Source organism: Diceros bicornis, chromosome 15, assembly GCF_020826845.1.
Source record: "Diceros bicornis minor isolate mBicDic1 chromosome 15, mDicBic1.mat.cur, whole genome shotgun sequence".
NCBI lineage: Eukaryota > Metazoa > Chordata > Mammalia > Perissodactyla > Rhinocerotidae > Diceros > Diceros bicornis.
In genome coordinates this window covers 3,815,684-3,830,658 of record NC_080754.1, presented here as the reverse complement: position 1 = coordinate 3,830,658, position 14,975 = coordinate 3,815,684, and the positions used below count along the sequence as shown (strand labels likewise).

General features: G+C 47.9%; 1 protein-coding gene across 7 annotated transcripts in view; it reads right to left on the bottom strand.

Annotated features, from left to right (window-relative positions):
* ST3GAL6 (ST3 beta-galactoside alpha-2,3-sialyltransferase 6) overlaps positions 1-14,975 on the bottom strand; it is a 62,136-nt gene that overhangs the window by 7,970 nt on the left and 39,191 nt on the right. For all 7 annotated transcript variants that reach the window (XM_058555667.1, XM_058555665.1, XM_058555670.1 and 4 more), the window contains 3 exons: positions 3,479-3,574; positions 297-483; positions 58-195 (listed from right to left, as the gene is read on the bottom strand). In XM_058555667.1, coding sequence (XP_058411650.1) covers positions 58-195; positions 297-483; positions 3,479-3,574 — 421 coding nt within the window. The remainder of the gene's footprint in view (positions 1-57; positions 196-296; positions 484-3,478; positions 3,575-14,975) is intronic.

Sequence of the window (14,975 nt, the reverse complement as noted above, 5' to 3'; positions counted from 1 at the left end):
CTCCGTCCTACCCCAGCCAGATCTTTAGTTTCTAACTGTGCAAAGAAAAACACGTACCTGATTTTTGGGAAACACTTTTGGGAAATGAAGCAGTTCATAAGCTGCCATTCTGATGATGTAAGGATCTAATATTCTGATTTGATAAGGTTTATAGATCAAGTTTAAGGCTGGTTTCTTCCAAAAACCGTTAGTGTTCTGAAATAAAGAATACAGAAAATGAAAGACTGTGGTTGCCTTTTTCTCATGGAAGAAAAAACTGAAGGTAATCGGAAGGCAGATCGATTTTGCCGACTTACTATTTTGCCACCCGTCAACAATTCCCACAGCCACTTTAAATCAAGTGGCTTAAAAGCAGTGAGAATCACCGTGGTGTTAGGATCATAGTGACTGGGATCTGAAAAAACAGATTCTGGATAAAAAAGTCGGAAGGTTGTCCTTCTCCCAACTTCCTCTTCGTGTCCTAAAACAGGACCGTTATTCATTCTGTGGGTAGGAAAACAGAAGATATGTAGACCAAGTGCAGGACAAGCCATTCCCATCACGGTTCTCAGAGGCTCCTGAGCCGGACCAACATCATCAGCCATGCTCCCAAGGCTCCGAAGCCAACGGGCATCCGTCAGCCTTTCACACATAATGACCAACGCAGTAATTCCCTTCCATGAAGCAGCTGCTTGATCAAAGGCAGAAACTCGCATTTGTATTTGAAAACTAATCGTGGCACCACCTGATAATCAAGTCTTACCTCCAGGAAAACCGAAGACTAAATAAAACAAATAGGAACACAGAACCCCAGAATACTAAAGTTAAGAGAGACCTTGGAGGACATCTAGACAGAAGCTATTGGATTTACAGAGAAGGGCCCTGAGACCAGGGAGACAAAGTTACTTGCCCAAGGTGATACAGTCATGGAGCACATGGACACGTGTCTAAGTGACTGACGGGCAAGAATCACAGTTAAGGTGATCTGAAGACCCATCACAATTGTTGCACTCTGAAATAAAGTAACAATATAAAATTGCTGTGTTATACCCCAGTCTCAACCAAATGAATGTCTATTGCTAGAGCGAACTACAGAACCACAAAGGATCTACTATTGGGTTTGAATATGCTCAAAGCCAAGGTCAGACATGCACTGTTTATGCACACACTATAAAGGCACGCTATTAAAAGGACTGCTTTGTTTCCAAAACAGTGTCCCCTACAAGGATAAATCCTGTTTTCCCTTTTGCTACTGACTGTGTAATATAAGACAGTCTTAATAACACTTGAAATGACTTTTTTCATAATGTGCCTCTGGCATTTTCCCACAAGGGCGTGCTGTGATTCTAGGTGATCAGATTTTAGACACCAAAGGTAAAGAAATTTGTGAGTGCTTCAAAATTGTTTTGTGATAAATTTTCACAGCTTCCTCGAAATGGATAATAAACAGAACATAAAGTGATCTTGCTGTGCAGAAACCCTCGGCAGCTTATAAGCTAGCAAAACCCCCAAGCACTGCCAGGTCATCCTAATGCACTGCCCCAGTGTGAAGCCTTCCCACTCTTCAAAAGACGAGTCACAGCCATTCCCAACACACACAACTTACCCCAGATGACTACTGACTGGAACCTTTCAATGAGAAAATAGGGATAGAAACGTCCTCCTTGCCCCACCACTCCATTTACGGGACTCTTGGTAGCTGTCACCACAATCCTGGTTTCATTTCCATTACAGAGGGTCAACCACTCTTGTGCTCTAGACCCCATCCCCTCTCTTTACTACTAATCTCTTTATTCATTTCCATCAGTTTACAGTATACTCTAGAATCTCCTATTGTTATAAAAGGAAACAAAACAGAAAATCCTCCTTTGATTCCATAACCATCTCTGGCTACCATCTCATTTCTCAACTCCACAGCGCAATTTCTGAAAAGAGTTGCCTGTACTGGTTTCTCCACTTTCTCACCTGTCATTCTATCCTCAACCCACTCCAGTTAGTCTTCTCCCCACATCATGCCTCCAAGTCTGTTTTGTCAAGAGAATCAAGGAGCTTCAGGTTGCCAACCCCATGGCGAACTCTGTCCCTATCTTGCATGACCTCTCGCCAGCGCTGGACATGGTTGATTCCTCCCTGTCTTAAAACACTGTGCTCTCTTGGCTACTGTGAGCACCTTCTCCTGACTCTCTTCCTACCTCACTGGTGGAGCCTCTCCATCTCTTTTACTCTTTTTTCTTTGCTCAACCTCTAAGTGTTGAGTACTTTAAGGCTCAGTCTTGGGCCCTCTTCTCTCTCTTAATCTCTCCCTGGGAAATCTTGCCCAGTCCATCGTTTAAATACAGCTTATAGACTGCTCACCATCAAGACTTTAACCGTTTATCCCACTGCCTACTCGACTTATCCACTGAAAATCTAATAAGCATCTCAAATCTAACATGTTCATACAGAAATCTTGATTCTCCTCTAAACCTGCTCCTACCCTAGTCTTCCCCAACTCAATAAATGGTACCACAATCCAGCCAATCTCCTAAACTGAAAACCTAGAGGAGGTATCCTTGCTTCCTTTATTCCCATCTCTGCTCACATCTAATACATCAACAAATCCTGATAACTGTACCTCAAAAACATATCTCAGTCTATCCACTTACCTCCTTCTCTGCCATGACAATCCTGTTCCAAGCCACCATCATCTACCTGAATACAGCCACCTGACTGGCCTCCTCATGTCTACCCTTGTCCTTCACATTCCATTGTCCATGCTGCAGCCAGAATATTTTAAAGACATACCAGATCAAATTGCTCTCTGGCTTAAAAATCCTCAAAAGTTTCCTGTTGTACCTAAAATAAAATCCAAGCTGTAACCTAGTTTACGAAGTCCTTCATGGCCTGCTCTTTGCCTGCCTCTTCAGCTTCTGACTGCACCATGTCCCCAGCCTGCCGCCCTCCTACCTCACTGGTTTTCTTGCTGCTCCTCCCAAACCCAGGACCGTATCCACCTGAAGACCCGCAGTAAACGTTCTCTCTGCCTGCTGCTTTCTCTAGTCTTCATATGGCTGGGACTATGTGGTCACGTAGGTCCAGCTTAGCTGTCTCCTCCTCCAAGTGGTCATCCATTCTAAAGTAGCCACTCAATCATTCCCTATTATTATGTTTTAATTGTTTGTAGGGCATTTATTATTATATTTCCTTATTTAATTATTACTGTTTTCTTCCCCGCGTTAGAATGGAAGCTCCACAGGGAGCAAGAACATTATTCTTACTCATGGCTCTATCCCCTCTGGCTACAACTGTGCCTGGCATATCAAGAGGACTTCATAAATATTTGCTGAACGAATGACCTGAAATCTAGGCCTCCTCTGGCCAGCAAGTGGGAGACCAGGTTGTGTAATGTACCCACACACATCAAAGCAATGCCTCTTCCTTCTAAAACGCAGCTGCACTAAAGTAGGAAACCGTATTCTTTTGAAACAATTCCAGGTTAGCAAATAGGAAATATATTTACCTTATTATTACATCATAGGAGTCAATTTTTTCTCCTAACGTCTTATTCTTCAAAACTCCTCCATTACCAACCACCACGCACTTTTTACACGGCACACTGTTGGGCAAACAGACAAGGGAAAGGTTGAGCCATCTTTTACAAAACTGGGTGAGTCCAAGAACCCATTCATATTTTCAGGAACCCAGTGCCAAATTTTACTTGTTGTACAAACAGAAAAAGAACCAATTGCGACTTACAGGTCTAGGGATGTATTAGAAAGATACAGAGTCAAGAAGTAACCTTCCATCACAAGTATACCATCGTTAGCAACTATGAAATTTTATTGGCCCATACACATTCCCACATTTGATTCTCATAGCCCCCCACTGAGATAAGAAGGCCTGATATTCCCATCTTACTAGTGAAGAAAGGGGCTCAGAAAACTGTTAGGTAACATTTCAAAGTCAGACTCCCAAGAGGTAAAGCTGGGATTTGGATCCAGACCTTGGGACTACAAAAACACCCGTGACTTAGGATTGTGTGTGTTAATATTGACACACATGTGCTTGACGGTACATATGTGTACATTTTCACCAGCGTTACCCATTCCCCTGAGATTCCAGCTCTGGGTTGCTGCTGCATCTGATAAGTGTGGAGACACATGCTTTGGAATCTGGTGGGGAAAGTGCAGCTTCCTTGCACCTGCCCATGCTCACTTCAAGTCCCAAACACGCCCTGGTCCTTGGAGCTCAACCAATACAAACGAAAAGTTCACTCCCTGTCCCTGGCAAAGAGCTTTAAAGTAGGACACGGGGTGGGATTTCCTACTGCTGGCAGGGATCAGCCTAGGACCATTGATTGTGTATGTCAGTTCTTGGCAAACGGCCTGGCCCATCATCTGCCGGTCCTCATCACCACCTGCCAGGCCTGGATAATGACAAAATTGACATGTCCTTCTCCTCTAGAGACAAAACTTCAGAGGGGAAGCCCTTTGAAACTCTCCTTCCAGGGCCCTCATGACATAGAAGTGTAAAGAGAAAACTGTGTCTCTAGGAACCATGCAATCCGCAGAGCAGATGAACTCCAGACTCTAAGGCTCTTAGGAAATCAATGAGTAGTGAAATTGCACAAATGCTCTAGGATATTTAAACACAGAGAATGCAGGAACCGTCAAAGAGAGCCAAGCATTGGCCCTGTCAAGTTAAGAAGAGACACTGTACACATTCCTAAACACAGAAGTTTACCTTTTTTACTTAGAATTTGTTTAGCTTATCTATTTTTATTTGATAACTTTTTAACACTTTAAACTTTTCTTTTTTGGTGAGGAAGATTGGCCCTGAGCTAACATCTGTTGCCAATCCTCCTCTTTCTGCTTAAGGAAGATTGTTGCTGAGCTAACACCCATGCCAATCTTCCTCTATTTTGTATGTGGGACGCCTGCCACAGCATGTCTTGATGAGCAGAACATAGGTCCGTGCCTGGGATCCGAACCCGTGAACCCCGGGCCGCTGAAGCGGAGAGCATGAACTTAACCACTGTGCCACCAGGCCAGCTCCAACACTTTAAACTTTTTAAAAACATTTTTTTTACACATTTTAATTTGGGACTCTTAGCTCTCAAATATTAGAGAGTGTGTCTCAATCGGCATTTATTTTGTTACAAAAACAGCAAGAGCCAGAGTTTCACGAGTGGCAAGGACAAGGGGAGAGACTGTCCAACAGAACCCCATTGAGGATGTGCCCCAAAGCCTCCTGTCATGGACGTGTCACGATGTGTTACAGAGATGTTTACTTTTTAAATCTGTTTATTTGTCTTTATGAAAGTAACATCTCTCTAGATGATTTTATATGCAAGTTTGACATTAATCCCAATTCCAGAAGGCAACTTTATCAAAGGTACTCTGCTGTGGGCCAGGTGGTGTGGAGAAGACGGGAACACTGGGATATGTTCAAACCCTCTACTCTCCGGGTACACTGGTCTTCATGGTCCTCACCAGATCCACCCCAGGAATGCTCTACAGCAGGGGCAGTTCCCACATGCACGGCTTGCTTGGCCTTTCATTCTATAACCTTGGGGTGAGTTTAATGCAAGTCAGTGGCTGAAGCTCCTGACACAGGCTCCATCTCCCCACAGGAATGCTAAGCAAGGCTGGACACGAGGCAGAGAGGGGCTAGGAACGGGGAGGGGGGTAGATTGTAATAGCAGCTCTGTTCCTGTGTGAGGGTAGAGGAAGAACATCCATAATTATGGTACCCAGTCTAATCCTCTCCCTTGAATGGAGGCTGGAGGCCACTCCCCTGTTGAGGGACGGGGCTGCCCTGCCCTGAGTCCAGAGGCCCCAGGGGCTACAGCATCCATCCTGGCCTGGAGTTCCCAGCCTGACACCAGGCTGCCTGACTCCAACGCCACCAAATGCGGGGGCAGGGCCAGGAGCACAGCACCACCAGGCCTGCCCCAGCGCTCTCACATGGAGCCTCAACAAAGGACTCCTGAGCCATGTGCCTCATCTCTGAAGCTGACCCCAGAAAGGGGGAGCTCCGCTCCGCCCCAGATGCAGCCAGTGCCATAATCACTGCTCAGCAATGAACCGACAGGCTGAATCTCAATGTCATCTGTCTGGCGAGATCACGGTTGGTCATCAAGCCCTAGACCGCATGTGGCCAAAGAGCATCGCAATGAGAGTTGCCACCGTCTGTCATACTAGTGTGTCCATCCCTGGACCCCACTCAGATTCAAGGTCCTGAATTTCCACCCGTGGACCCGACTGTGCCTCCCAGTGAAGAGGAGAGGGGGAGCCGAGGACTGCAGGGAGATCTCTTCCACAGGAGCCCCAAGGATGAGCTCCAGAGAGGGTCATTCCTCACAGCCAGCCTCTCCAGCCTCCTCCCACTTACGGTCCCCACAGGTTCAAAGACTCAGGGAAAATGGAAGGAAATCATATAGACACTGCCTTCGTCAAGAGGACTCCAATTCCAAAGATGCCTTGAGTTCAGTGGTCACCACATTTTTAGGAATTTCACTTTCCACTTTCTTCTCTGCCAGCTTGTATGGGTAGATAGAAGGAGGGAAGGCACTTTGCCAGAGGAGAAGTTTGCTGACACCCTTGAAAGGAAATCTTGTCAATGGAACTTCACTTTCCTCCTGGTGAGGATATTGCAAAGACCCACACGTCTCTGAGGATCAGCCATAACACTAGAAACTCCTTTAGGGGTCTCCCTAAGACTACTCTCTGCTAATGACATCTTATCTGCAGCTGGAAGCCACAGTGGAAATACGTAATGGTACAGACACAGTGTCTGAACCACCCTCCTCATGACTCCTTGCTCCCCCCCTCCCAGCAGGCACCCACATATTACCACAGGAGTGAGGCCCCTCTGCTTGGCTCCCCTCTCCACCCCCCTGCAGCCTGGGCTCCCGGCTTCCCCTGTGCCTTAGGTGTGAAACAACTTCCAGTGTCAGCTGGGTGACTGTGTGACTTCATATTTAGTTAACACAACTTTCATGCACAAATGGCTGCAGTGAACTGTGAGTCGCTGGAGGGCGGGAATTGAATCACTGATATATCTGTGTCCTCCAGTCTAAAACCTCGTGGTTCACAGGCTGTGTGCATCCGGCATTCGGTCTGGTTGTTGCAGCAAGCGTGGGGGTCGTTCTCTTGCTTTGCGTCTAGAGAGGCAGGTATCAGTTCCTCCTCCCCTCCCTGAAAACAGGTAGGGGTGCACTTGCCCCCAGTGCTCCCCCAGAAAACAAAATCATTCCAGAGTGCGTGCCCCTGCTGGTGGAAGACCTGGACAGCTGCTAAGACGTAACGGGAAGAGCTTGCACTTAGCCCAGGGGAAGGCACGCTTCTCCTCAAGTCAGGCAAATGCAGGAGGAAACACCACCACACTGCCATGGAGAGAGCAGGCGTGAACTGCCCATCTCAGATGACCTGTGATCGTCTTATTTTCCGAATGCGCCCTGACGTCCGTGTTTCCTTCAGCACCAGATGCATTAGGATACATCACTCCATCTTCAGTGCAGCAGAGCCCACTGGTCCCTTCCCAGCACGAATCACCCCTCGAATCTCGCTAGCAGAGTCCTGCTTTCACAAGCCCACGTGGGGAGCACAATCCCCTGCCAACAGGTTGGTTTAGAGGTGGCCACATGACCCACCCTGGGCATTAAGATATTAGGGAACTCTGTTAGATGCTCTGGAAAAGGTTTTACCCAGAGAAGAGCATGGCTTGAGCAGAACACTTTTCTTTTTTTATCCACCCTTCCTTTCTGCTTAGATGTGAACATGTGACTACATGAGGTGAGAGTAGCTGCAGCCATCTTGCAACTAAGAGGGAAAGACAGAGACAGCCCCAGAGAAGCTGCCCTGACGTCACTGAGCCACTAATTCAAGCCCCTAATCAGAGCCACGCCATGCAGACACGCAGGCTGTACACAGTCCCACTGCAGGGTGTGCCGTTCAGACAACACACGTCAACTGGAACCCCTGGAGTTGTGCCACCCCGTCTGTGCAGCCACATGCAGCCCACCCTGCAAGCTGGAACCACAGACCCGCAGACCTGAACCCACACGCCTATGCAACGTGGGCGATCACACATGTTGGCTTTGTTTAAATCACTTATAATCAGGCAGAGGGTCACTTGCAGCCAGCAGATCCTAAAACGCTGTGCAATGGACTGTGGAGGCCTGACTGCTAGTTCCAGCTTCCACTCGCACCTCTGGGACCTCCTTCTAGCGACTCCACCTCTCGGATCTCAGTTTGCCCTTTTATGAAGTGAGGGAACTTCCAGGTCTCGAGGGCTGTTATTCTCGTTGCACGCACCAGGGCTTATCTTCCGCAGCATCTGACCGCAGCAGCTGCTACACAACAGGCAGGGGCAGCCCGCGCCTCTCACACGTGTGGCTCCCTCGGTTAGGCAGCCTCACACCGTCCCTCCAGTTCTCCTCCTGGCTGAAAACGCTGCCCCGGAAGGAAACCCCGCCAAACAGCGGGGGTGCAGAGCAGCGGCGCGGGCGTCGAGAACCCTGCGAGTCGGGGCTCTTCTGATAGACACACTGCTGGCTTCTGACTCCTTTCTTCTTTGTAGCTCGTCTGCGGCCACGCTCCCACCCCGCTGGCGGCCACTCTGCCCGGCTCTGCTGAGGCTGACCTCGTGGATCCGCCTGGGTGGGCAGCCAGGCCGCTGTCGCGGACCCCGTGCGTTTGGCAGGCACCTGACTTGCGCGGGTGGCCCGTTAGGGGAGACGTGCCAGTGTGGTTACTCTGTAACCACCTCCGCGGGCCTCACAGCGTCTGGCGCGCCTGCAGAATGCCCGGCGGGGCGGCTGGGGAGCTGGTTCGTGCATTTTAAGCGGGGGCTGAGGTCCTGTGATTCGGGGTGTCTGCTGCTCTGCTGGGGCCGGAGGTGCTCCCACGGAGCAGAAGCAGCAACCCCGGGCCCGGGCGCACGCTGGTGCGCGGGAGCTCGGGAGGGAGGGTCGGGGCCTCCACACACGGGCACGCCTTAAGCACTGCCTTTCTGTGATGCGTGCAATGCACTTGAAGGATCCTGAGCCGTTAGTGAAGTGTGTTCAACACGACCCCCTGTGTGCGCTGCGCTTTGGAGAATCAGGAGAGGCACCCGAGTCCTGAGAAAGCCAGAGCAGCAGCGCGGAGAAAAGGCGTCGGAGAACCAGAGCTGTCACCCCAAACCGTCTGTTCTCGGCGCGGATCACGGTGCCCTCTGAGCAGAGTGACACAGAGGCTAGTGGAATTCAGAGGCCACCTCAACTTCCCCTTTTTTAAGGGTTTTTACTTTTCAAATTGAAATATAATTCACATGCCATAAAATTCACCCTTTAAATACTAAAATTCAGTGGGTTTTAGCATATTCACAAAGCTGTGCCACCATCACCACTAATTCAGAACATTTTCATCACCCCACAAAGAAAGCCCAAAGCCAGTAGCAGTCGCTCTCCATTCTCCCCTCCCCCATCTCTGGCACCCACTAATCTACTCTCTGTCTCTATGGATTTGTCTGTTCCGGCCATTTCACATACATGGAATCAGATGGCATGTGGTCTTTTGTGACTGGCTTCTTTCACTTAGCATAATGTTTTCAAGGTTCATCATGTCCTAGCCTGTGTCAGTACCTCAGTGCTTTTTACGGTTGAATAATATTCCATTGTATGGATCCACATTTAGTTTATCCATCCCGCAGCTGATGGACATGTGGGTTTTTTCCCCTTTGGTGCTACCATAAATAACACTGCTGTGAACATTCATGGATAACTTTTTGTGCGGTCATATATTTTCAATTTCATCTTTTGATTTTGAAATTCTAGAGTCACAGGAAGTTGCAAAAATAGGACGGAGAAGTCCTTTGTACCCTTCACCCAGTTTCCTCCAGTGGTTATACTGATTTAACTATTAACTATTAAAATTAACATTGGCATAACGCACAGTATAATTCCACCCCCACTTTTGCATGAAACCAAGGTTTGGGAACTTGGAAACTTGTCCCACGTCACAGAGCAGTCAGTGCAGACCTGCTGGCTCTAGTGCTTTTTGAGACTTGCTGAAACCCTCGATTTAGATGGCCCCTCCTTGCCGTCTCACCCCCCTTTTTACTACCCCTCCCCCCAAAAAATCTCATTTTCAAGTCATCCTTTTCCATTCTTATTATCACTCCTCTATTGCCAGAGTCCCGGTCTGAGAGTGAGTCTGAGTGTTTCCACGAAAGGAAGACCATGAAAAGAAACAAACAAGCATGACAAGGGCGCTGTCATCATTTTGTAAAAGGGTTTGTCTTTTTGGAACCAGCTAGCAGTGGTCGCTGCACAACATCAAGAATGCACTAAAATGAATTGTTCACTTTAAAATGGTTCATTTTATGGTACATGAATTTCACCTCAACAACAAAAAAATAGAATATAGTTTCTCAACATTTCTCTGAGACTTTCTCTCTTTCCCATACTTAGCATCAGCTGGCTCAGAGACAGAACCAGAAGGCACTTGGCACATTTATTACGCATGATCTTCAGAGTAAGAGTTGACGAAAGAAGAATGTGTTTTTCTGTAGTATCTCTTCAGACAAGATGCTATCAAGATCATGTATCTTTAAGAGAAAAAAACCCCTATTTAACATATACGTGTTTTCTATAAATTTACACGTGTACCCTGGAGATGTTTGAGTTTGACCCTGTAAAAGCATTAAAGATCATCTTGTTAAAAATGGTTTGAGGTTAAGGATAACGGCATAAGTTATATTAAATAATGCGGAGATTCATAGCCCTGGAAATCCTAAAGAACATATCCAAAGGAATTCACAATTCCAGAATTCTCTTCATCCCTCCCTCTTCAGATGATGCTTAGTTTAAGACTTTCGATTTTGGAGTCTTTTCTTTCTTTTTTCTGCTGGTTAAAATGGGAAAGGAGGAGCTGGAGAACAGAGGAAGTCTGGAGACCTCTGAACTCTGACCTCAGTGCTCTCATCCTTAAAATGAGGGTCGGACTAGCTGACCCCATCCTTCCTGCCACTGGCCATCTCTAGGACGTCTCGGCTCTGCTGCTGGGTTGGCTCTCAGGGCACACAACACGGCAAGCGGCAGGTTGGCTGAGGTGACCAGGAATCTCTAGGGGACAACTCAGCAGCTTCAGTGTCTCCCCAACCACGACCTGGGGGCCACGGCTCAGAGGAGACTCAGGAAGAGCATGAAGGAAAACGTCCTAGATTACACTGTCTGTTAAAAAACAATACCAAAAAGATAACTAAGTAAAATAATGAGATAAAACAGGTCCTGCACATATCCTTTCATTTGGTATCATCTTTTCACAGAAAACACAGAGAAATCCTGTCACAAAATTAGAGGGAAAAGCCAGTCTTCTATAAGCCGAACGTTTTCTAACAGACGTCATTACAAAAAGGGAGGCAAGTTATTATAATTATTACTAGGGGACCAAAAATTTTGAAAAAGAACAGATGCTTTATTTGTTGGGTGGGGAGGGGGAGTGGCTAGTGAAGGGGAGGGCGATAAAGCAAAGAACAAGCGTGGACTTGTTACAGCTCTGGGGATCGTTCACATGGAGTCTTATGCCCATCACACACACCCACTCTCTACCCTTGGTATTTCTGGCCCAGGTTCTTCATGGTGTTAACTTTAGAAAAAGGCTCTCTCTGCCTCAGAGTTACTTCACTATCATTACCTACAAGGATGGCATAAAGACCTCCACACGAGATGCCACTTCAAAATGATCTACACACCAGGACGTCTCAACAGCGCCCACAGGACATCAGTTCTCCGAGAGAGAAACCCTGCTGGCTGCTGCGAGCGCGGAGCTGGGCTGGTGTAGAGTTACATGATGACTTCAGGATCCTGAAAGTCACCAGGCACAGGGACGGGGGGCCAGGGACGTGGTGGGGCTACTGATGAAGACTGCTGGTTGCCCCTCAATAATCATGTTTCCATGAGGCCAGCACAGTGGTATAGTGGTTAAGTTCGCGAGCTCCACTTCAGCGGCCCAGGGTTTGCAGGTTCAGATCCTGGGTGCGGACCAGAGCACCACACATCAAGCCACGCTGTGGTGGCGTCCCACATACAAAATAGAGGAAGATGGGCACAGCTGTTAGCTCAGGGCCAATCTTCCTCAACAAAAAGAGGAGGATTGGCAACAGATGTTAGCCCAGGGCCAGTCTTCCTCACTGGCCCCCGCAAAAAAACTCATATTTCCTTGTCCCTTAAAATAGGACATTTTTTTTTGAGGAAGATTGGCCCTGAGCTAATATCTGTTGCCAATATCCCTCCTTTTTTTTTCCTTTTTTTCTCCCCAAAGCCCCAGTAGATAGTTGTACGTCATAGTTGTACATCCTTCTAGTTGCTGTATGTGGGACGCCGCCTCAGCACGGCTTGATGAGCAGTGAGTAGATCTGCACCCAGGATCTGAACCAGCAAACCCCGGGCCACAAAAGCAGAGCACAGGAACTTAACCGCTATGCCACCGGGCCGGCCCCAGACATTTTTTTTTTTAAAGGTGGGCACACGGCCACGTGGAATAAAGGCTACATTGTCCAATCCACCTTCCAGCTGAGTGTGGCCTTGTGACTATTCCCCTAGCCAACGGGATATAATCAGTGGTTGCTAGCCAATGTTTAACAACCAGCTCTCTTGGGGTGGGAGTGATGGGGGCACCCTGGTTTGTTTGCCAGTTTCCATGGTATCAATACTCCCACCACGGCTAATTTCCAGCTTCCACCTTGATGGCACTGAACATGGAGTTGGGAAGAGCTGCAGTTCTCACAAGCTGGTACCAACAGACTCCTGCCCATCACCGGTGTAATGAAAGCATACATGTGACTTCTGGGAAATGTCCTTAAAGGAGGAGGCAAGTCTTAAAGGGTGGAGGCATGCCCTCCTCTGCCCCTCCCCGCTGGCTGGAATGTGGATAGGATTGATGGAGATCCAGCCGCCACACTGGACCATGAGTGGGAGGCTGAGTGCTGAGGAACGGCGTGTGTATGAAGATCAGGCTGTTGGGCCAGCCAGGAATGGACCTGCAGCCCTCACTCACGTGACAACTGCGAGGAAGAAGAAAACTCCCATCTGTCAATGTAACTGAGACTTTTAGTTTTCCCATTCACAGTGGAATCCATCCCAGCTGAGGGCATCAGGCATGCTGAATAAGGTGTCTGAACAAAACTAAGATTTACAGCTGGCAGAATCTTAAAGGATTCAGATTTGACGCAACAACAAGAATTTCTGAACCTTTCTGGAGAGGACAAAGAGGACAGAGGGGAATAAAGTGTGTGTGGGGGGGGAGAAGGCCTGTGCCCAGCTGCTGCTCCCGAACATACGCCCAGCCTCTTCCAGAGCACAGCAGAGACAGAACCGCCCCAGACCACGGCCGGCAGCCACGTGAGTCTTGCTGGTGGAGCAGCCAACAGAGGAAGGGACTTGAAAGGCGCATCTCACCTCAGCCCCTCCTGTGACCTGCAGACCCACACAAAGAGCAAGCGAGCCTATGTCAGCAAGGCTCCCTCCTCGCACACCTGGCCAGCTCCTGAATCCACAGTCTGCGGGCTCGGGGAGGACCCACCCACCAGCGCAGTCCAAACCCTCCGCCTGAGTGAGAAGGGCCTTTCTCAGACCTCTTTCCTCTACAGCACCTTTCCCAACACGAGAGGAGATGTGGGAGGTGTATACGGTCACCTGGGCACAAACTGAGCTGACTCGGGGAACAATAGGCAGTTCAGTACATTTTGCCTTTCTGGAATTTATTTAAAATGTATTGCTCAGGCATAGGCTGGCCTGTTATTTTCTTTGTGTTATACAGTGGGTTCCAGACAAATGTAGAATGACTTATTTAAAATATGGATAAAATTAATTATTACATGACCATCCAAAAAGTCAATATGCAAATAGAACATAATAGTGTCACAAGTATATGCTTATCCACTTTCCAATAACCTGTCTGGGGTCTGTAGGGCACAGGTGCGCACACGTGCAACAGCAGTCCAGCGAGGCTGACCATCTGTGATGGCACTAACTCATGCACTGCTGCACGCTCTGAGGGGACCCACAGGATAGTTCCCATCACCCTGTATCTGATGTCTCTGACTGCACACTGACTCGACATCAGTCTCTTGACAACTTCAGACTAAAGGCCTCTTGTGTGATCGGCATGATTTTCACGCCCTCCTCACCACCCACACCCACCGCTCCCCAATACAAGTGATGCTAAGACTCGAGGATTGACGGTGCAAGTAGGGGGCACTCTCCGTGACAGTGGGAATGGGCGGGGAACAGCAAGAAGAGAGGAACCAGCCTGGCTGAGGCACACACATGATGAACACCTGTGTGAGAAGGGGTTCTGAAAGCAACTACATAAATCACAGTCTACTTTTAGGATAAAAACCAGGTAAAAACGAAACTTCTAGTCACATACGCTCAAGAATCCTGACAACAGCTCACATTTACAGGGCCAAGGAGCTTTCCAAATAATTGCAGACACTTGCTGCAAATACTTGAGGTATAACCATTATCACTCTTAAGTCAGACATCCAGGCACTGGAGGGCCCTGCCCAGGTTCTCATCCTGGCTGCCGCATTAGAGCCAGGATTAGACAAACTACGTATGTTTGCCTTGCCTCAGCGTTTCCATTTAAAAAGTAGAGATCATCAAGCACACTTGGCAGGGTGGTGTAAAAACTAGAGAGAATTGACATAAAGCACGTATGCCAAAGGTCTGCACAAAGCAATATTCTGCAAACGAGAGCTACATAAACTTTAGGTTAGAAAGGAACATACATGGTTGCTGTCGATAAGCAATCAAAAACTGAAATTGACTCGTCTGATGGCATAGTTTTAAATTATGACAAGTAAATACAAACTGAAATGAACCAACATATATTACATAATCCACATTTCAATCATCTGGGCCCCGAACAAGAAAAATGAGACAAACTCAGACAAAATCTGGCACTGCTCTTCCTGCTCTGTTCTATAAACTAGCTCCATGTTCACGTCTCTGTCCAGTGCCCTCATCT